General features: G+C 45.9%; 1 protein-coding gene across 9 annotated transcripts in view; it reads left to right on the plus strand.

Moving 5' to 3' along the window:
* The window catches only part of EXD3 (exonuclease 3'-5' domain containing 3), a 523,135-nt gene that overhangs the window by 189,356 nt on the left and 310,134 nt on the right, over positions 1-23,645 (plus strand). For all 9 annotated transcript variants that reach the window (XM_043530801.1, XM_043530804.1, XM_043530800.1 and 6 more), the window contains 4 exons: positions 17,162-17,328; positions 20,567-20,708; positions 21,626-21,827; positions 22,491-22,600. In XM_043530801.1, the coding sequence (XP_043386736.1) occupies positions 17,162-17,328; positions 20,567-20,708; positions 21,626-21,827; positions 22,491-22,600 (621 nt within the window). The remainder of the gene's footprint in view (positions 1-17,161; positions 17,329-20,566; positions 20,709-21,625; positions 21,828-22,490; positions 22,601-23,645) is intronic.

Raw genomic sequence — 23,645 nt, forward strand, 5'->3', positions numbered from 1 at the left:
TACATGGAGAAAGTTGGACAAATGGCATGTTCTGCCCCCTCCCCCCCCCCAAAAGACCTGGCAAAACATGATTTGTGTCACCAAGTGTAAATACCAGAACATACCTGCTTGATGGGGGATTATAGTGTCCTAATTATAATGGTTTGTATTTTTGATGACAGACTAGCCATTTCCAGAGCAGTCAGTTGTCCTGAGGCACAAACGAGCTAATGACTTGACGTGAGGCTGGGGTAATGGAGCAGGAACCATGGAACGTTTTAAAGGGAAAGTGACTGACAGTTTCCAAACCGAGCGCCAGACGGGTTGAGATTGGGAGTAGGGTGGTTCTCAAAGGGTCTGAGCAGCTCCAGGCTGGGAGCTGCAGCTGCACTGTAGCTTTGAAAATCAATCTCTTCTATTTAGCTGGGTTTCAGTGTGAGTCAGGCTCCAACTGCATTCTGGGGGGTAGTGACACCTACTTCCCTACGCCTCAGCTTTGAAAACATTGGCCAAAGCTCCTTAATTCAAGCATCCGTGAGCACGTGGGAGTGAGAGGAGAGCTGGGGAGAAAGTACTGCAAAGAAAAATCTCTTTACACTGTTTCAAAATGTTTTTTGATGAGGCAACACCAGCTTTCTAATCCTAAAACCCCCAACCCCGTGGTGCTAGATTGCTGCTAAACAGTGTGTACAAGTTTTGGTCACTAATAAGCATGCGTTTGAAAGCACAGCTTCACCAGAAAACGATTTTGTATTGAATAAAGAAGAAGGTAATTGGCTTATGGCTACAGGTTCAGTAGGGTCAGTATTAGATTGACAAATGCAACCGTCAGCAAACTGTTAAACTCTACAGCAGGGACACATAGGAACTTGTTAGCTAGCCAAATATAAGAAGCACAATTGCTGTGAATATTACAATACAAAGTGCAAAGCACCCCAAGACTTTCAGGGTGATATGAAAGAAGCGGAAGCACACTGAGGACCAAGGGCCATTAAAGCCAAATGGAGGATCTCATGAATGTATTTGTTTCCGCAGTGCTTGTCACCACCTACTAACAGCAGTGGCCAGAGGAACGTCAGTTACAGTTATAATCAAAAAGATGATTCTTAGAAGTGCTTCCAGTTCCACGCACAGGGCCAGGTAGGCAGGCAGAGCTTCAGAGTCTCAATGCATGGATGAGACGATGGTGTAGAGAGGAGGGGATTTATTAGGAACTGGGGAAACTTTTGGGATGGGGGAGCCTATACAGGAAGGATGGGCTCCACCTAACCCAAAGTGGATCCAGGCTGCTGCTGGCACTTCACATTACAAAGGTTGCAGAGCAGTTTTTAAACTAAGAGATGGGGGGGAAGCCAATTGCTGCAGAGGCGCACGTGGGTCGGACAGAGACTTCTCTTAGAGGAGAGTCTATTGATAGAAAGAAAAGGAGGACTTGTGGCACCTTAGAGACTAACAAATTTATTTGAGCATAAGCATATTTGAGCATAAGCATCCGATGAAGTGAGCTGTAGCTCACGAAAGCTTATGCTCAAATAAATTTGTTAGTCTCTAAGGTGCCACAAGTACTCCTGTTCTTTTTGCGAATACAGACTAACACGGCTGCTATTCTGAAACCTGTCTATTGATAGATAGAGGTTTTAGTCAGGAGGAGAGGATGGAAGAGGATAAAGTATGGGCCAGGTCAGATGAGAAACATTCACATAAAGAATCTGACACATCAGAAAAGGGCAGACAAATAAACAGTGACAAGTTTTTAAAGTGCTTGTACACAAATGCTAGAAGTCTAAATAATCAGATGGGTGAACTAGAGTGCCTTGTGTTAAAGGAGGATATTGATATGATAGGCATCACAGAAACCTGGTGGAGTGAGGACAATCAATGGGACACAATCATTCTGGATTACAAAATATATCGGAAGGACAGAACAGGTTGTGTGGGGGGTGGGATGGGGGGAGTGGCACTATATGTGAAAGAAAATGTAGAATCAAATGAAATAAAATTCTTAAATGAATCCACATGTTCCATAGAATCTCTATGGATAGTAATTCCAGGCTCTAATAAGAATATAACAGTAGGGATCTATTATCGACCACCTGACCAGGACAGTCATAGTGACGATGAAATGCTAAGAGAGATTAGAGAGGCTATCAAAATAAAGAACTCAATAATAGTGTGGGATTTCAGTTATCCCCATATTGACTGGGTACATGTCACCTCAGGACGAAATGCAGAGACAAAATTTCTCGATACTTTAAATGACTGCTTCTTGGAGCAGCTGGTACAGGAACCCACAAGGGGAGAGGCAACTCTTGATCTAGTCCTGATTGGAGCTCAGGATCTGGTCGAAGAGGTGACTATAACAGGACCGCTTGGAAATAGTGACCATAATATAATAACATTTAACATTCCTGTGGCGGGAAGAACACCTCAACTGCCCAACACTGTGGCATTTAATTTCAGAAAGGGGAACTATGCAAAAATGAGGAGATTAGTTAAACAGAAATTAAACGGTACAGTGACTAGAGTGAAAACCCTGCAAGCTGCATGGACACTTTTCAAAGACCCCATAATAAAGGCTCAACTTAAATGTATTAAATTACATTAAATAATGACCCCAAATTAAAAAACACAGTAAAAGAACTAAAAAAGAGCCACCGTGGCTTAACAACCATGTAAAAGAAGCAGTGAGAGATAAAAAGGCATCTTTTAAAAAGTGGAAGTCAAATCCTAGTGAGGTAAATAGAAAGGAGCATAAACACTGCCAAATTAAATGTAAAAATGTAATAAGAAAAGCCAAAAAGGAGTTTGAAGAACAGCTAGCCGAAAACTCAAAAGGTAATAACAAAATATTTTTTAAGTACATCAGAAGCAGGAAGCCTGCTAAACAACCAGTGGGGCCCCTGGACGATCGAGATACAAAAGGAGCACTTAAAGATGCTAAAGTCATCGCGGAGAAGCTAAATGAATTCTTTGCTTCAGTCTTCACGGCTGGGGATGTTAGGGAGATTCCCAAACCCGAGCTGTCTTTTGTAGGTGACAAATCTGAGGAATTCTCACAGATTGAAGTGTCACTAGAGGTGGTTTTGGAATTAATTGAGAAACTTAACAGTAACAAGTCACCGGGACCGATGGCATTCATCTGAAAGAACTCAAATGTGAAATTGTGGAACTATTAACTATGGTTCGTAACCTGTCCTTTAAATCAGCTACTGTACCCAGTGACTGGAAGATAGCTAATGTAACGCCAATATTTAAGAAGGGCTCTAGAGGTGATCCTGGCAGTTACAGACCAGTAAGTCTAACATCAGTACCGGGCAAATTAGTTGAAACAATAGTAAAGACTAAAATTGTCAGACACAGAAGAACATGTTGCACAAAAGTCAACATGGTTTCTGTAAAGGGAGATCATGTCTTACTAATCTATTAGAGTTCTTTGAGGCGGTCAACAAACGTGGACAAGGGGGATCCAGTGGACATAGTGTACTTAAAAAGAAAAGGAGTACTTGTGGCGCCTTAGAGACTAACAAATTTATTTGAGCATACAGCTACACTTCATTGGATACACTCAGTGGAAAATACAGTGGGGAGATTTATATACATAGAGAACATGAAACAATGGGTGTGACCATACACACTGTAACGAGAGCGATCACTTAAGGTGAGCTATTACCAGCAGGAGAGCTGGGGGGGGGGGGACCTTTTGTAGTGACAATCAAGGTGGGCCATTTCCAGCAGTTGACAAGAACGTCTGAGGAACAGTGGAGGGTGGGGGGACGGAGGCGGATAAACATGGAGAAATAGTTTTACTTTGTGTAATGACCCATCCTCTCCCAGTCTCTATTCAAGCCTAAGTTAATTGTATCCAGTTTGCAAATTAATTCCAATTCAGCAGTCTCTCGATGGAGTCTGTTTTTGAAGTTTTTTTGTTGAAGTATTGCCACTTTTAGGTCTGTAATTGAGTGACAAGAGAAATTGAAGTGTTCTCCAACTGGTTTTTGAATGTTATAATTCTTGACGTCTGATTTGTGTCCATTTATTCTTTTATGTAGAGACTGTCCGGTTTGGCCAATGTACATGGCAGAGGGGCATTGCTGGCACATGATGGCATATATCACATTGGTAGATATGCAGGTGAACGAGCCTCTGATAGTGTGGCTGATGTGATTAGGCCCTATGATGGTGTCCCCTGAATAGATATGTGGACACAGTTGGCAAAGGGCTTTGTTGCAAGGATACAAAGATAGTGTACTTAGATTTCCAGAAAGCCTTTGACAAGGTCCCTCACCAAAGGCTCTTACGTAAATTAAGTTGTCATGGGATAAGAGGGAAGATCCTTTCATGGATTAAGAACTGGTTAAAAGACAGGGAACAAAGGGTAGGAATAAATGGTAAATTTTCAGAATGGAGAGGGGTAACTAGTGGTGTTCCCCAAGGGTCAGACCTAGGATCAATCCTGTTCAACTTATTCATAAATGATCTGGAGAAAGGGGTAAGCAGTGAGGTGGCAAAGTTTGCAGATGGTACAAAACTGCTCAAGATAGTTAAGACGAAAGCAGACTGTGAAGAACTTCAAAAAGATCTCACAAAACTAAGTGATTGGGCAACAAAATGGCAAATGAAATGTAATGTGGATAAATGTAAAGTAATGCACATTGGAAAAAATAACCCCAGTTATACATACAGTATGATGGGGGGCTAATTTAGCTACAACTAATCAGGAGAAAGATCTGGGAGCCATCGTGGATGGTTCTCTGAAGACATCCACGCAGTGTGCAGCAGCAGTCAAAAAAGCAAACAGGATGTTAGGAATCATTTGAAAAGGGATAGAGAATAAGACGGAGAATATCTTATTGCTCTTATATAAATCCATGGTACGCCCACATCTTGAATACTGCATACAGATGTGGTCCCCTCATCTCAAAAAAGATATACTGACATTAGAAAAGGTTCAGAAAAGGGCAACTGAAATGATTAGGGGTTTGGACTGGGTCCCATATGAGGAGAGATTAAAGAGGCTAGAACTTTTCATCTTGGAAAAGAGGAGACTAAGGGGGGATATGATAGAGGTCTATAAAATCATGAGTGGTGTGGAGAAAGTGAATAAGGAAAAGTTATTTACTTGTTCCCATAATCTAAGAACGAGGGGCCACCAAATGAAATTAATGGGCAGCAGGTTTAAAACAAATAAAAGGAAGTTCTTCTTCACTCAGCACACAGTCAACCTGTGGAACTCCTTGCCTGAGGAGGTTGTGAAGGCTAGGACTATAACAGGTTTAAAAGAGAACTGGATACATTCATGGAGGTTAAGTCTGTGAATGCCTATTAGCCAGGATGGGTAAGGAATGGTGTCCCTAGCCTCTGTTTGCCAGAGGGTGGAGATGGATGGCAGGAGAGAGATCACTAGATCGTTTCCTGTTAGGTTCACTCCCTCTGGGGCACTTGGCATTGGCCACTGTCGCTAGACAGGACACTGGGCTGGATGGACCTTTGGTCTGACCGAGTCTGGCCGTTCTTATGTTCTTATGAAAATTACTAGGCAAAAAAACCTAATAATCCCCCATTTTTGGCGTATAAGACTCTGCATTCTAAATAGTAACCTGTACAACACATCTAAACGGGACTCCACCTAACCCATGAAAACACAGCAGTCCACAGGATGACTGAAAAACCCAAGTCTTTGTGCTCCCATTGCACTAAGACAATGGGAGTCTAGGAGCCACAGTGGTACCAGACTCCCCAAAGGAGTCAGGGAGATGCACACCGGAGGTGAGGGGCCATGGGGCTGCCCACTCTTCCATACTGGCTAAAGCCAAGGAAAGAGGAAGTGCTCGCTGTACCGTAAAAAGGTATAGCAGGGGCTGCTGAAGCCTATGATTTCCCCAGAGCTCTGGGGGCATCCTGCGCATATCTTAACCTACCCCCCAGTTTGGGAAGGGTGTTGATGCTACAATCTAGGCCTTTATAACTGTATTATATGTGCCCAGAAGACGCACACACACACACACACACACCCCTTCCCCTGCAGTAAAACAGTCCAGTCATCCAATAATTATCCGGGATTATTTCATAGCCCTGTAATGGATCACTATCTATCTGAGTGCTTCTGCAGAAAATACACTGGATTGTGAAGGGACTGTACAAATCTTATGTATTTCACAGAGGAGTTTGGGCTATTTTCAGTTGATAGCTTGGCTCTATTATACTTTTAGGCAAGATTACTTCACCAGTTTGGTGCCCAGAAGAGAACCACATAAACAGATGATTGTTTAGAAGCAAAAAACAAAACAAAACAAAAATCAGGAAACTAATCTTTGCTTGTTTGCTCTGAAAGAATGTGTGTCTCTGAGGAATGTTGTAATTATGGATTTAGGAAATCAGTCCAATTTGCCAGGGTGTGAATTTCAGAGTTAATTCAGTCTGCCCTCTCAAGCATTCCTTCAACAGAACAAAAAGCACCAGGAGTTTAAATGCACCAAGAGAGATTAAAGAAAAAAAATCCACTGCCGATCCTTCCATTTGCTAAAGATCCCACAAACATACTTCTTGTAGCTCTGGCTTGCTGCCATGTGAGCTCCTTGACTGGTGAAATAAAAATTAGAAGTAATAACCCAAGTCTTGGTCATTAATATAGGGTTCTATTTTTCATAGCCTGCCAGTGAGGGAGTCAGTGCTATTGGGCAAGTATTTTCCTCTTCATTATTTTATTTAAGCATTTTGAAGAATTTTCAGAAAAGAAGGTGTCATCCAGTGAGGATCTCATATTAGCATATTATTGAAAAGGAAAACGTCTATAGCTAAGTCTCCAAATAACATGAAGCAAGAAAGAGGAACCAGAGTGATAATAGGAAACAAACATGCTGCCTAATACACGTATGAATTTAAGAACACCTGTTCTGTTGTCCACATTCTTTCATCAGGCAAAAAAGATAGGTCTTGCTCGGTGAATCTTCCATCAGTAGGGGCTGGACCACACCCCATACACACAGCTCATGTCCATGGGCATGGTGAATGTGGATTGAAGACACAATAGGGCCCTAAAGAATTATGCAAATAGCATATACTATACACTACCAAAAATGACCCAAAGCAGAATCTTGCAAGGATTGAGCTTGAACTCTCAGAGGCCAGTTGAAGTAAGAGGCAGCCAGTGAAGAAGACTGAATAAATCATAGAATCATAGAAGATTAGGGTTGGGAGAGACCTCAGGAGGTCATCTAGTCCAACCCCCTGCTCAAATCAGGACCAACCCCAACTAAATCATCCCAGCCATGGCTTTGTCAAGATGGGCCATAAAAACCTCTAAGGATGGAGATTCCACCACCTCCCTTGGAAACCCATTGCAGTGCTTCACCACTCTCCTAGTGAAATAGTTTTTCCTAATATCCATCCTAGACCTCCCGCACTGCAACTTGAGACCATTGCTCCTTGTTCTGTCATCTGCCACCCCTGAGAACAGCTGAGTTTCATCCTCTTTGGAACCCTGCTTCAGGTAGTTGAAGGCTGCTATCAAATCCCCCCTCACTCGTCTTTTCTACAGACTAAATAAGCCCAGTTCCCTCCACCTCTCCTCATAAGTCATGTGCCCCAGCCCCCTAATCATTTCCTTTGCCCTCTGCTGGACTCTTTCCAGTTTGTTCACATCCTTTCCATAGTGGAGGCCCCCAAACTGGACACAATACTCTAGATGTGGCCTCACCAGTGCCGAATAGAGGGGAATAATCACTTCCCTTGGTCTGCTGGCAGTGCTCCTACTAATGCAGCCCAATATGCTGTTAGCCTTCCTGGCAACAAGGGCACACTGTTGACTCATACCCAGATTCTTGTCCACTGTAATCCTATTCTGCAGAAGTGCCACTTAGCCAGTCGGTCCCCAGCCTGTAGCAGTGCATGGGATTCTTCCGTCTTAAGTGCAGGACTCTGCACTTGACCTTGTTGAACCTCATCGGATTTCTTTTGGCCCAAATTTGTCTAGGTCACGCTGAACCCTATCTCTACCCTTCAGCGTATCTACCTCTGCCCCCAGCTTAATGTCATCTGCGAACTTGCTGAGGGTTCAATCCATCCCATCATCCAGATCATTAATGAAGATGTTGAACAAAACTGGTCCCAGGACTGGCCCCTGGGGCACTCCGCTTGATACCGGCTACCAACTAGACATCGAGCTGTTGATCACTACCCGTTGAGCCCGACAATCTAGCCAGCTTTTTATCCACCTTATAGTCCATTCATCCAATCCATACTTCTTTAACTTGCTGGCAAGAATACTGTGGGAGACGGTATCAAAAGCTTTTCTAAAGTCAAGATATATCATGTCCACCGCTTTCCCCATATCCACAGAATCAGTTATTTCATCATAGAAGGCAATCAGGTTGGTCAGGCATGACTTCCCTTGGTGAATCCATGTTGAATGTTCCTGATCACCTTCCTCTCCTCCACGTACTTCAAAATGGTTTCCTTGAGGACCCGCTCCATGATTTTTCCAGGGACTGAGGTGAGGCTGACCTGTCTGTAATTCCCTGGATTCTCCTTCTTCTCTTTTTTAAGGGTGGACACTATGCCTTTTTCCAATCTTCCAGGACCTCTCCCAATCGCCATGAGTTTTGAAAGATAATGGCCAATGGCTCTGCAGTCACATCAGCCAGCTCCCTCAGCACCCTTGGATGCATTGCATCCGGCCCCAAGAATTTGTGCGCGTCCAGCTTTTCTAAAGAGTCCTTAGCCTGTTCTGTCACCACTGAGGGCTGCTCACCTCCTCCCCATACTGTGCTGCCCAGTGCAGCAGGCTGGGAGCTGACCTTGTCTGTGAAGACTGAGGCAAAAACAAAAGCATGGAGTACTTCAGCTTTTTCCACATCATCTGTCACTAGGTTGCCTCCCCCATTCAGTAAGGGTCCCACGCTTTCCCTGGCCACCTTCTTGTTGCTAACATACCTGTAGAAACCCTTCTTGTTACCCTTCGCATCCCTTGCTAGCTGCAACTCCAATTGTGCTTTGCCCTTCCTGATAACACCCCTGCATGCTCAAGCAATATTTTTATACTCCTCCCGAGTCATCTGTCCAAGTGTCCACTTCTTTTAGCTTCCTTTTTGAGTTTAAGCTCACGGAAGATTTCTCTGTTAAGCCAAGCTGGTCTCCTGTCATATTTGCTATTCTTTCTGCACATCAGGATGGTTTGTTCCTGCGCCCTCAGTAAGGCTTCTTTAAAATACAGCCTTCTCCTGGAGTCTCCTGGACTCCTTTCCTCCTCATATTAGTCTCCCAGGGGATCCTGTCCATCAGTTGCCTGAGGGAATCAAAGTCTAGTTTTCTGAAGTCCAGGGTCAGTATTCTGCTGCTCTCCTTTCTTCCTTTTGTCAGAATACTGAACACGACCATCTCAAGGTCACTGCTGCCCAGGTTGCCACTCACTTCTACTTCCCCTACCAATTCTTCCCTGTTTGTGAGAAGCAGGTCAAGGGGAGCATGGCCCCTAGTTGGTTCCTCCAGCACTCGCACCAGGAAATTGTCCCCAACACTCTCCGAAAACTTCCTGGATTGTCAGTGCACCGTTGTATTGCTCTCCTAGCAGATGCCAGGGTGATTGAAGTCCCCTATGAGAACTGGGGCCTGTGATCTGGAAACTTAGGTTAGTTGTCCAAAGAAAGCCTCGTCTACCTCATCATCCTGGTCTCGTGGTCTATAGCAGACACCTACCACGACACCACCCTTATTGGTCTTGCTTCTAAACTTAACCCAAAGACTCTCAACAGGCTTGTCTACAGATTCATACCGGAGCTCTGAGCAATCATACCGCTCTCTTACATTCAGTGCAACTCCTCCACCTTTTCTCCCCCGCCTTTCCTTCCTGAACCGTTTATACCCATCCATGACAGTGCTCCAGTCATGTGAGTTACCCCGCCAAGTCTCTGTTATTCCAATCACATCTTAGTTTCTTGACTTTGTCAGGACTTCCATTTTTTTCTGGTTGTTTCCCAGGCTTCTTGTGTTCGTGTACAGGCACTTAAGATAACTAGCCAATTGCCCTACTTTCTCAGTATGAATCAGGAGGCCTCCGCTGTTGCACCCTCCTCCTTGTGTTTCCTCACGGTATCCCACTTCCCCACTTACCTCAGGGCTTAGGTCTCCATCCCCCGGCAAACCTAGTTTAAAGCCCTCCTCACTAGGTTAGCAAGCCTGCCTGCTAAGATGCTCTTCCCTCTCTTAGTTAGGTGGATCCCATCTCCTCCGAGCAATCCTTCTTCCTGGAACAACATCCCATGGTTGAAGAATGCAAAGCCCTCTCTCCGACACCACCTGCGCAACTAGGCATTTACCTCCACAATTCGATGGTCCCTACCTGCGTCTTTTCCTTCAACAGGGAGGATGGATGAGAACATGACTTGCACCTCAAACTCCTTTATCCTTCTTCCCAGAGCCACATAGTCTGCAGTGACCTGCTCACAGTCATTCTTGACAGTATCATTGGTGCCCAATTGGAGAAGTAGGAAGGGGTAGTGGTCCAGTGGCTTGATTAGTCTCAGCAGACACTCTGTCACATCCTGAATTCTAGCTCCAGGCAAGCAGCGCACGTCTCGAGTTTCCCGGTCTGGATGGCAGATGGATGACTCTGTCCCCCTTAGGAGAAAGTCCCCGACCACCACCACCCACCTCCTCCCGTTGGGAGTGATGGTCGTGGAAACCCCATCCCTAGGGCAATGCATCCCATGCCTTCCAGTCGATGGGGTCTCCTTCTGATCCCTTTCCTCAGATGACTCTTCCAAACCATTCTCCGCCATGGTACCTGTGAAAAGAGCCTGAAAATGGTTTCTTACCTCTATCTGCATTGTGGGTACATGAGTTCTCCTCTTTCTTCTTCTGGACATCACATGCTGCCAATTTTCTTCCCCACTCTGCACTGCCCCCTCTGATTCTTCAGCATGCTGTGCCTGCAGTGCCAAACGCTGACTTCTAATGCTAAGAATGAAGGGAGTTTGGTCTGCAGGGGGTGGCGGGGGCTTGTGCCAAAAGGTGGTGGATCTTAGAAACAATACAAGAAGCACAAAATTAACTTCTTTGGCTTAACAAATGGAATAGTTTTTGAATTACTTATACCTGAGAATTTATAGATGTTTCTGTTGCAATAGTGGTAAGGGTGAGAACATGTTGCTTATTTGAAATATTGTCAGTTGAATGTTGTAGCTTAAATGTCTCCTGAATTCTAGGGTTCTTTGCCATGTATTACAAGGATGTCAGGGCAGATTCTTTTATCTTTGGTATTTGAGATCCCTATTTGAAAGGGCTCCTGAATTTGTCAGTGGATATTGTTGAAGTCCGGCTGCTGGTGGAAGATGCAGGACCCAGGGCTGAGATAAGTATAGTGATTCTTGGCCTCATCATTTCGTAACTGATCTGAGAAAGTGTGGAAGGTGGGCTCTGGAAGCTGTATGATCCCTTTGAAATCTGGTTCATTTAATAATGGAGCAGTCTGTTAGTCTTTGTAAGCACTTTTACTCTTGTAGAGGTAACTCCTACCCTCTCCTGGGTAGTGTGCTGGCTCTGGGGAGGGAGGTGATGCTGGAACCTTATTCCCTAACACACAAGCAGGCGGACGAGTTCTCTGCTGACTATTCTGGTGACACTGGAGGGCTGGCTAATGAACCATATCACACGTCCCCTAAGGGTGTGATCTGCTGTTTGAGGGGCTTGGTCTGGAGGAGAGTACAGCTAGGGAGGCGGTGTAGTCTGGAGGAATCGTAGGCTTAGAAGGGGCCACAAGGGTCATCTAGTCTAACCTCCTGCCAAGATGCAGGATTTGTTGTGTCTAAAACATCCAAGACAGATGGCTCTCCAGTCTCCTTTTGAAAGAGCTTCCAGTGAAGGAGCTTCCACAACCTCCCTTGGCGTCTGTGCCATTGTCCTACTGTTCTAACAGGAAGTTTTTGCTGAGATTTTATCTAAATCTGCTGTGCTGTAGTTTGAACCCAGTGCCTCTTGTCCTGCCCTCTGTGGCAAGAGAAAACAACTTTTTTCCATCTTTTTTCTGGCAGCCTGTCAATTATTTGAAGACTGCTCTCATGTCTCCCCTTAATCTCCTCTTCTCCAAACTAAACATACCCAGGTGCTTCAGCCTTTGCTCGTGTGGCTTGCATTCCATCCCTCTGATCATCTTTGTTGCTTGCATCTGGATGCTCTCCAGTTTTCCTATATCCTTTTTGTCTATTGGTGACCAAAATTGGACACAGTCCTCCAGGTGAGGTCTAACAGGCACAGACTAGGGAAGTAGATGCTCCTGAGTTCTAATTGTGGCTTTGCTGATGGCTCCTTGAGAGGCTTTGAGCAAATGACTTTTCCATCCACCTTCGTTTCCCCCTTTGTGAAATAATGATACTAATGATGATGGACCTGCCTCACAGAGGGGTTATGAGGATTCCTCAGTTTTATTACAAAGTGCTTTGAATATGTGGAATTCTGGTTATGAGCTGGGAGGTTCAGACTGCTGTTCCTATTTCCAGCAGCAAGGTATGTCCCAACACTCATCCCCAAGGCCTGTGTGAAGGCTGCCCTCAGCAGCAAATGTCCTGCAGAGAGAGAACGCTGCAGCCAGTATTCCTGCTCCCTTCCCATCGCTCCCCAAGGCAGAATTGTGAAAGTTAGGGAGACTAACCTGAATGAATGATACTGCATGCTTCTTCAGTTTACCCCCGGGATCATTCTGAGGGGCAGTGGTGCCACTGTAACTAGATTACTCTTGCAATTGTTTCTGAAATGACTTTGCCATACAATGATGTCATCAATTCCTGCTGTACTATGGAACACTTACTGGCCTCATTTGTGACAGTGAGATTTTGCAAGTATGTGATTCATAATGGTGGTTTAGGGAATTTTTGTGTGTGGCTGTGGATTAAGGGTAGGACGATATGTCTAGGAATCTGAAAGGGATGTAAACACGCCTTGCTGATGTATAATTTTCTCTTGCTCGGAGGAACAGTGGAGCAGGTCGTTGTTGACGTTAATCAGAACAGATCCACTGTAGTCTGGTTTGCTAATGGACCCATGGGAAAATACCTATTTTCTCTTCAAAAGTTTTCATTTACAGAAACAGAAATATTTGTGTAATGGCAAATGTCATCCAGGAGGTATGTTCCCATCTCCATCAGTTCACATGCCATTCTGGGGACAAAACACCCCCATTATAGCCTCCTGCTAAGTCGTTCGTTTGCAAGCCTTTGCCCTCTATGGAATAGTTAGTTTTGCAGCAAATGCATTTTTTAATGTTGACCGAAGCTGTTTTCCATTTCACGCAGATTCAGAATGTAATATCTCTGAGGAAATTTAACTTTTCTCAAAAGCCACTGTTGTGGCTAAAAGATTAATTCTGTTACAGTTCAAAAAAACCCATCATCCCTCCCAGATGTAAATCACTGCAACAGTAATATTTATCTATTAAGTACTGACTGTGTGCAAAGTAAAGGCAGTCCCTGGTCCAAAGAGTTACTTTGTGGAAGTCGGACAGAGAGATGACAGGACCCAGAGGAAGGACTGACTTTGTAGTCTTACTGTTATTAATTCATTGCAAAAGAAGTGAGTGTTCAGGAGGGACTTTGAATGAGAATAAGGAAGGGTCTTGGCACACTGGGACAGGGAAGAGATTCAGGGCCTAATTCAGGAAAGAGCTGAAAAACATACTTCAGTGCTTTCCTGAAGCAAGGCCACATTGCATAAGGTGCCATAGAAGAAGGCACAGAGATGGGAGATGGACAAAGCATCCAGACTGGGATGCTTAGTAGGGAAGGTGTGGAGGGGGAAATGAGTTATTACAAATAGCTAAATCAGAAAAAGTCATGGATATGAGGCCACAGAAATAATCGCTTTATGACAGGATCGGTCTTCCGTGTAGTGAATAGGAGCCAGATCCAATAGCCATGCTGGTCCTTGGAAAGACTCCCATTACTTCAGTGGATTCTGGAACTGGCCCATGTGAAGGCTAGTCCTGTCAGGCTCATTGCTGCTCTTTCCAGTTTTATTCAGATTTGTTTCCCATGTGCATGATCATTAGAGGATTATTTTCTCCGTTTTGATCATGGTCACCCCTATCTCTTGCCAAGCAGCTCTGCTTCTCCAGCCATGAGGAGTACAGCTCCTATGATCCCCATTACCTACTTTTCCCCTCCCCAAGATCCTGCCCTCCTCCTTTCTGTGCAGAAATATGCAGTCATTTCAAAGAGAAGACTGCAAAACCTGCTGTAATCTCCCACCTCCTCCTCCTCCATCACTTTCCCCTCTAATAACCTCTCCTCCTTTTACCCCAGGATATAGACACTGACTTTCCTTGCCTGCTAATCTCCCCACCTCCCATCTCCTCTTACACCTGTCTCACTTCTGTCTCCTCCTGGATGTCTCCCCTTCACCTTAGCAACAGGATTGAAAATAATGATGCTGTCATGAGAAAAAAAATGCTTCAACATTTGGCAGAGCCACGGAAATGCAACACGAGTTTAGCCAGTGATACTTGCAATGAAGTTGGCTTCATGCAGCTATCTGTCCTAACTCATGTTTGCCACCTGCAAACATGATTTCTCCTCTTCTTTTTTCCCAATCACTATCTTCTTTGCATCTCTGTGTTTTTCTTTTTCCTTTTCTGACTTTGGGCCATCAGCAGATTTATTTCCTGATCTGAAGCAGGACTGTCTGTTTTGAAGACAAGGTCTCACCTTTTCCTTGCTCAAAGAATCTCAAGAATGAGGCCCGATGGCCCCAGCAGCATTCCACGGGTTCAGGCTTTGTTTGCACACGTCCTGGGTGAAAAAGCAAGGTGCAGAGAATCCCTGGGAATGAATTCCAACCCTGCAAATACAGTTTAGGTGCAGCTGTGCTACTGGGCAGGGATCTTTGGTGAATGTGCAGAAGGAACATGGCGCTTTCTTAAAAAATTACATTTAGCTCCTGTGGCCTTGTCTACGCTGGAAAGGGTTTGCCAGTATAGCTATTCCAACAAACCCTTATAGTGGAGGTACAGCGTATATTGGCAAAACAATTCTTTTGCCAGTATAACTTATACCAGTTCCCCGAACAAAATAAGCTATATTGGCAAAACACTAGGGCTTTTGCTGGCTTAGCTATTTTGGCACTTTTCACACTCGTAACTGACAGAGCCATACTGGCCAAACTTTGACCAGGTCTGCAGAATATGGCCATTTGTACAGTATTTTTGTTCTTTGGTAGAACCACCATGTCTGCAGTTACGAAGAGAGGCATGTAGTGTCACCACAATACGGATCAGGTTTCAGAGTGGTAGCTGTGTTAGTCTGTATCAGCAAAAAGAACGAGGAATACTTGTGGCACCTTAGAGACTAACAAATTTGTTTGGGCATAAGGTTTCGTGGGCTAAAACCCACAAAATAAATATATATCTTCCTACTGTATTTTCCACTGCATGCATCTGATGAAGTGAGTTTTACCCCACGAAAGCTTATGCCCAAATAAATTTGTTAGTCTGTAAGGTGCCACAAGTACTCCTTGTTCTTTTCACAATAAGAATGCCATTCTGCTGATGGTCTCTTTGTGGTACTAAGTATCAGAGGGGTAGCTGTGTTGGTCTGTATCCACAAAAACAATGAGGAATCCGGTGGCACCTTAAAGACTAACAGCTTTATTTAGGCATAAGCTTTCGTGGGTAAAAAACCCACTTCTTCAGATGCATGGAGTGAAAATTACAGATACAGGCATAAGTATACTGGCACATGAAGAGAAGGGAGTTACCTTACAAATGGAGAACCAGTGTTGACAAGGCCAGTTCATTCAGGGTGGATGTGGTCCACGCCCAGTAATTCATGAGGAGGTATCAATACCAAGAGAGGGAAAATCGCTTTTGTAGTGAGCCAGCCACTCCCAGTCCCTATTCAAGCCCAAATTGATGGTGTTAAGTTTGCAAATGAATTGTAGATCTGCAGTTTCTCTTTGAAGTCTGTTTTCGAAGGCTTTTTGTTGAAGAATGGCTACTTTTAAATCTGTTATTGCATGTCCAGGGAGATTGAAGTTTTCTCCTACTGGCTTTTGTATGTTACCATTCCTGATGTCTGATTTGTGTCCATTTATCCTTTTAAGTAGAGACTGTCCGGTTTGGCCAATGTACATGGCACAGGGGCATTGCTGGCACATAATGGCATATATCACATTAGTAGATGTGCAGGTGAATGAACCCCTGATGGTGTGGCTGATGTGGCTGGGTCCTCTGATGGTGTTGCTAGAGTAGATATGGGGATAGAGTAGGCAACGGGGTTTGTTACAGGGATTGGTTCCTAGGTTAGTGTTTCCATGGTGTGGTGTGTAGTGAGTATTTGCTTCAGGTTGGGGGGCTGTCTGTAAGCGAGGACTGACCTGCCTCCCAAGGTCTGTGAGAGTGAGGGATCATTTTCCAGGATATGTTGTAGATCGTTGATGATGTGCTGGAGACGTTTTAGCTGGGGGCTGTACGTGATGGCCAGTGGTGTTCTGTTACTTTCCTTGTTGGGCCTGTTCTGTAGTAGGTGACTTCTGTGTACTCTTCTGGCTCTGTCAGTCTGCTTCAAGGTGGGGGGAAGAGCCCCATCCTGCTATTCCTCTCTGGGAGGGGAGGAGAGCCCCCCCCCCGCCCAATGCTTTTGCCAGTGGGGAAGTGTCATGGTAAGGCCACTGTGGGCCCTGTGTCATGGTATGCCTCAGCCCAGATTGCCTTAATCCAATCCTGTTTCAAACAGCTAACAGACTCTGGAGACCTTTGCTCTCTGTCTAGCCAGCTGTTAAGCTGACTCTGTTTTATTTTGTCAGTATGTGAGATGAACTGGACATGCTGGTCATCACACAGTCTGAGTTGCATTGTCCTTCAGTACACTGCTGGCACGTGTCCTCTCTTTGCTCTGCCCATGGTCTTCAGATGATCTGGAGTGCCCTAGTCACATGGTCCCCAGGAGCAGTCCATCTGCATGGGAGAAGAGTAGGCCTGTACAGTAAGCCAAAGCAGTCTGGGCTCAAACCATGTTACTTCTAAAGTGGGAAGGACATGCACATGCTCATTTCTTGCTCCCTCCTCTGTCAGTTCAGGCTGCCAGTTCTTGTCCAGGCCCTAGAGTTCCTCACTTCGGGCACCCTGTCCTTGGAAATTTATAATCATGCGCTGAAGATGGAACCTGCACCAACAGATTTTGTTACTCTTGCTTCCTTGCAGAACACAGTTGGGGAGAATCGATGGCTACAAGAGCAGCTGATCCAACTGCTAGTCAGCTACTGTGATCTGAACACAGCAGCCAGGTGGGCTCTCCGCTATAGCTTACCTGAGAAGACCCTGCCTTATGGAGTGGCCGATGAACTTCAGAAACTCAAGGTCCAGGAGAGGTAAATATCATGGATTATACCGACTTCAGAAATATATGAATTATGCCAGTGACCTCTCTGGCCCCCAGAGCAGCTTGGATTTGGGAGAGACAAAAGTGGCTTAAAGTGCCCTCAGGAGGAGAGTTCTGTACTTTATTTCTTAGAGACACAACACAGAATCTTACCCCCCGCCCCCCTTTGAGTAAACTGGACTGCTGAGTTCATAGAGGGAAATCCCAGCCTGCAGAGAGAGAGGCTGCATTTGGATAAAAAGAAAAGGAGGACTTGTGGCACCTTAGAGACTAACAAATTTATTTGAGCATCAGCTTTCGTGGCTACAGCTCACACTGCAAATGATTGTCTGAGCTCCAGTAGCTGTTCAGTTAAATCCACAGTTTAAAGTTAAATTCACCACACTCTGAAGAATCCATGTGCAAATAGCTGAGAGCGAACTGCTGAGGAGCTGCTTAGTCTGGTGTTCCTCCTCTTTTTGCTTCTTTCTTGAATCTTGCTTTTCCTTCCTGACTCATGTCTCAGAGTATATTCCCCCCCCCCCCTTATTTCAGGCGGTGAACATGAGGTATTTCAGACAGAGGCAGTTAAGAGCAGAACGTCGAGGAGCCAGATCTTAGGGGGGGAGCACTAAGTTTAAAGAATCCAGAAGTTGCATGATACTGGTGATGTCGCCACCTGAGGGGCACAACCTGCCCATTCCCTCTAGCACGTAGGATATAAAAGGTAGCAGAATTGGTGTGGTTATGCTGTGCAGGGAGGCAGTAGGCAGAGAATCCATGCAGTGGTGTCCACGACTCCCATCTGCGGTGAAAATGTGTTCCATGGGGCTTAAACCATGAGAGCATGGGGAGGTGTTTTGGATACGAGCCAAGCTGGAGGAGGCACGTGGATCCATACGCTCCTATGCTTGTCCACCAGCCAGATTGTCGCAGCAGCCAGATTCCTGCAGGTGTGCAGAGCCTCAGTCAAGGCTGTTGCAGTCCTCTGGTCTCTCAAGAAGCTGCTGCTGGCTCTACCAGCCCACTGCGGCCAAGGAAAGAGATATTCTTTCCCCCAAGCAGCCCGTGCATTTACTTGGACTTTGCACAAGGAAGAGGATCTGGCCCTGAATGTTTAGTACAAAGCAGGAGAGCTCTGGGCTGTCTCGCTGAGTAGCCTGGGTGCAATGGCAGCCTTGCACTTGGGGACTCATGGACTACATAGCGTTATCAGTCCTGCAGCCGCTAGCCTCTGCCACGGGAGACAGATGATAGCCTGCCCCCACCTCATCACCAGCCAGCAAAGGGCACAGAGCCCAGTGGAAAGGGAAGCACAGCAGCTATGCTCAGGAGACACTGAAATCTGGGCCTGCAGGAGACTGCCCCTGGCGGGGGGCAGTACCTTACTGGCAGCGCATGACCTTTCTTTGCATGCAAGGTAAGCCCCCAAACAGCGGGCAGGAGGGGCCCATGCCTGCGAGAGAGCCACAAACTCCGGGCATGCACTGTGGCAGGAAACCAACATCAGAACTCAGCATGTCAGTAACCTCAATGGCATATGCCAGCTCCGCCATTCACAGTGTATTTGGATGGGTAAGTGAAGCCCTCTGTACCGCAGTCTTCCTAGGATAAGAATCCTAACCCACCATGGTGAAGTACTTTGCAGTCCATGGAGCCCTGGATCCAAATGTAGCCACTTCTCTTTTCTTAGCACTTGAAACAATCTAGCAGCAGGTTCCCACAGAGGGCGTTCACGCTGCAAGGGAAAGAGATGGTATCAGAGTATGAATGATGACATCACCTCTGCTGCTGGTCCCACCACATGCTCCTCTTGAGCTGTGCAGATCAGAATATTCCGGGAGAGATGAGATTTCACACCTTCATTAAATATTTTACACAAATATTGACTTCACCGTGCACACATACCATCTCTGCGAGGGAATGTTTGCACAGCACCAAGCTGCTATGTTACAAAATTAGTCACACAGTCCCTGAAACACAAGGTTAGTAAATATTTTCTCAAATAATAAACCATTTAAAGTCTCTGTGGGAAAGAGACTAGCCAGAAATTCATGATACGTACAAAATAGCTGTTTTTCTCTTACTCTTACTTTCCTTTGATTGCATCATCTGGAAGGTTCACAAGAACAAAGCTATTATAGCATTTACAAAGCTATTGCAAGAACCTCTGCTGTATGGGGAACCAACTCGTGCTGTGTAAGATTCTGTTCTAGGAAATCCACAATAACTCACAAACCCCATTTCTGCAGACATCTCCCTAACAGTGCCAGGGTGTTAATGCACTCGCATTACGACTCTCTCTGGGGCACTGCCTGAAGTCTTAGTGTAGGAGAGTGAAACAGGTGGGGAATCTCAGTCTGAGTGTGAGTTCAGCTTACCACTGTTCTTAGCACCTAGACCCCAAAGTGCAGGGAGGTGGTGGAGTAGTGTGAAAACCTTCTAGGGGTTTTTGTCTGTTCAGCTCCATAGAACAGAGGGAATAACAGGTGCAGATGCTGTACAGGGAAAGGGCTGGGGGAAACTGGCATAGGAAGGAGAGGTCAGTGAACCCTTTATGAGCCATCCCACTCTAAGCTCAATGGAAGAGGAGGCCTCTTGAGCCAGAGGCAATGGCCCCTAGGTGGTGGAAATCCTGCTGTAGGTGGGGCAGCCTGTGATTCTCTGCCTGTTCCTGTCTAATGAGAAAACCGAAGCTCTGGTTTGGGCCCTAAGCAGGTCAGAGCCAGCCTGTCCACGTGCATGGGGCCATGCCAGCTAGTGGGTTCCTGGGTTCATGGTGAGGGGCTGGAAGTCGAGTCCTTTCAATGTGCTATCTTCGAAGTCGGAGCTCACTTGCTGGCTTCAAGGTCACATCAGTTCTGGGAAAGAGAATGGAGTGTGAGTAATGCATGATGAGAAGTCTGGGTTTGGGAGGCTTTTCTAGTCTGGAGGCTACTTCCAATGTGTATGTGTTATTGATGGAATGGACTTGTGCTCCAAGCTTCCATCTCTGTCTCACATACACTGATGTTTTTTGGTGATTTTAGGGGCAGGGGATGAGGGAGAGAAGGTGAGTCAAGGCTGAAAGGAACAGAAAGAAAGAGTAGAGTAAGGAAAGGGTCAGAGAAAGTGGAGAGAGAAGAGAGATGGAGTGAGAGGAGGTGACAGGGATGTGAGGAGAGGGGTTCTAGGACTTTCTGATGTCTCTTGGGCCCTGAAATCTTAGGATGGCCCTGTTAAAAGTTGCTGGCTCTTGTTTTGTGCAGGGTAGAAGATGCTGAGAGCACAGTGGATGACTATGAAGAGGATAGGAAGGAGGGTTATTACCAGATCCCCATTCCCAGGGAGAACATTCACTTTCTGCAGACATGGGAAGGGATACTGAGGTGGAGGGAGAAGGTGCTGCAGGTAAGCATCTCCCTGCTGTTGGTTTTTTAGTGTCAATTATGTAACATGGGGTGGAATATTTGTGACCTTCATCATCAAATACATGTCAGCCTATGTCAGGAGTAGCAAGAGCATGCCTGGCACTTTCTGTGGGAAATCTCTGAGGCCTGTGGGCTTGGAGATTGACTGGAATAGCTATTGTGGAATAAGCTATCACAGGGGTGGGCAAACTACAGCCCACGGGCCACATCCGGCCCTCCAACCAGTTTAATCCGGCCCTCGAGCTCCCAGTGGGGAGCGGGGTCTGGGGCTTGCCCTGCTCCCATGCTCCAGCCGGGGAGCAGGGTTGGAGGCCACTCCATGCGTGCCACCCAGAGCCTGCACCCCTGAACCCCTCCCATGCCCCAACCCTCTGCCCCAGCCAGGACCCCCCTCCTGCACACTGATCTCCTCATTTCTGGCCCCACCCCAGAGCCCGCACCACCGCCAGAGCCTTCATCCCCCCCATCACCCACACCCCAACCCCCTCCCCTAGTCCAGAGCCTCCTCCTGCACACTGAACTCCTCATTTCTGGTCCCACCCCACAGCCTGCACCCCCAGCCAGAGTGCTCACCCCCTCCTGCACCCCAACCCCCAATTTCATGAGCATTCATGGCCCACCATACAATTTCCATACCCAGATGTGGTCCTTGGGCCAAAAAGTTTGCTCACCCCGAGCTACCAGGAAAAACTTCTCATGGGACACTGTAATCTGGATAAAATCCACTTTATTCACAATAATTAGTGCACTTCCAAAACAGAGTAATTATTCTGCAATAAAGTCACTCTTAGTCCAGAGTAGAGTGTCCAGCCAGGGAGCTGTTCCACAATTACTGTTCCAGTCTATGTCCCGTGTAGACAAGCCCTGAGTAAAGAAAGCCTTTTGTATGTGCTGCAGCCCGGCCAGGTTGTTGGCATCGACATGGAGTGGAGGCCGTCATTTGGAGTGGTGGGAAAGCCACGCGTCTCGGTGATGCAGATTGCTATCGAGGAGCAGGTGTTCCTCCTGGATTTGTTGCAGCTCCTCAAGCCAGATGAGATGGAGGAGCTTTCTCACTTTGTCCAGACCCTCTTCTCAGATCCAACCATCATTAAACTAGGTAACTTAAGCTTTCCCCTATGCTCTGCTTTCCACTGCAGGAACTGTCAGCCTTTCTCACTACTTCACATACATAGGAACAACAGGAACTTCATCTTCCCTGCCCTCTATACATGGGGCCTTCCCCAGTAGGGTGTAATGTAGTCCAGTTAGAACAGGGTCTTAGAACATTCTTCTCTTATCGCTTTGGGAGCCCTCTATATTAGATGAACAGCTTCCACCACTGCCTGCCCCACACCAGAAACTACAAGTCTGTGGGTTAACCCATCTGGTATCAGAACAAATATCTGTCTGGGTTAGCCTGCTCCATACCAGAACCCACAATTCCCTGGGTTAGTCCACCCAGTACCAGGACCCACGATGCTTGGGGTTAGCCCACTCGGTACCAGAAATCAAATCAGGCTAATTAAGAGAGCACCCAGTACCAGAACCCAGAGCTTTCCAAGTTAGCCCACATGGAACCAGAACCCCATAGCTCTCTGGGTTAGCTCATCTGCTACTAGAACCCATAGCTCTCTGGGTTAACCCACCCAATACCAGAACTGATATCTTTCTGGGTTAGCACACCTGGAACCAGAACCCAGAGCTTTCAGGTTAGCCTGCCATGCACCAGTACTCAGAACTCATTTTTCTATCTGTGTGATTTGAGGCTTTGTCTCTGCAGGTTATGGGATGTCCGGAGACCTGCACAGCCTAGCTGCTACATGCTCTGCTTTTAAAGAAATGGATAAGCAGGTGCAAGGCATAGTGGACCTGCTTGCAGTAGATAAACAAGTAAGAATGGGAATCTGAAGATTTGAAAAATGCCTTCTCTTGACTATACTGGAAGATAACTGTCATTATTTCACAGCGTTGTCTTTCTGCATCCTATATTGGCAGGGAGATGGCTAGATGACCTAATAGGTCTTTTCCATCTCTAGTTCCTGGGGTGATGTAATTCTTTAGAGAGAGACACAAGCATTCAGTTTTGATTAGCTAAAAAGACATGGCTGGGTATTTTAATAGCTCTCCACTTTACCTTTATGAAAGGAACTAAAATGGAGCCAGAGGTCCATTCACCAAGGGGGTCTTTTTGAACACAGCCATCACACTCATACTTGCTATGAGCAAATTCTTGCAGAATTTATAAAACTTATAAAAGTTTATTATAAAAGTTATAAAAGTTTCATTATTCTAACATTTGGTAGTGTCCATAGAGTTGTTATGGATTTCATAGACAGCTCCTTATTAAGAGCATGGAGCTGTAGAGTCAGTGCAGTACAGGATGTGCACTCATCTGCTACTGAAATGCAGCTGGCTCTAGGTTAGAACTCAGTAGCTGTGCAGCAGCATGCAGTAATTTCAGTAAGAAAATAAAAAATTGCATCTGTTTGAAACTGCAGGGGGAATTTAAGGAGGTAGGTTGGGATTTAGCCAAACTCCTGGGGTTGTCGTCATAACTCAGGAAGTGCTGGGGAAACTCTAGTGTCCACAGGTAGTCATAGCCTTAGTTCTATCCAGACTGAGTGAGGGACATTTCAGAATTGTCATTGTTTACTCTAATCCTGAGGCACCTTTTCTGTTTAACACATTAGCTCAGAAAAAAACAAAATGGGGAGGAAGATGCTGGGGTTCTGTGGTTATTATTTCTTTATTATTTGTATTGTGTTAGTGCGCAGTGGTCTCAGTTGGCTCAGGGACTCTCTCCTCTGGGTGCTCTGCAAACGCGTGAGAAGAGACGCTCCCTGACCCAACTTCTTAACATCTTAGGAAAATGCTCCAGGAGAAATTTGGTCACCCTTTTTAGCATACTCAGAGGAGGAGGGCTCCACAGTCAGCA

Source organism: Chelonia mydas, chromosome 16, assembly GCF_015237465.2.
Source record: "Chelonia mydas isolate rCheMyd1 chromosome 16, rCheMyd1.pri.v2, whole genome shotgun sequence".
Lineage (NCBI taxonomy): Eukaryota > Metazoa > Chordata > Testudines > Cheloniidae > Chelonia > Chelonia mydas.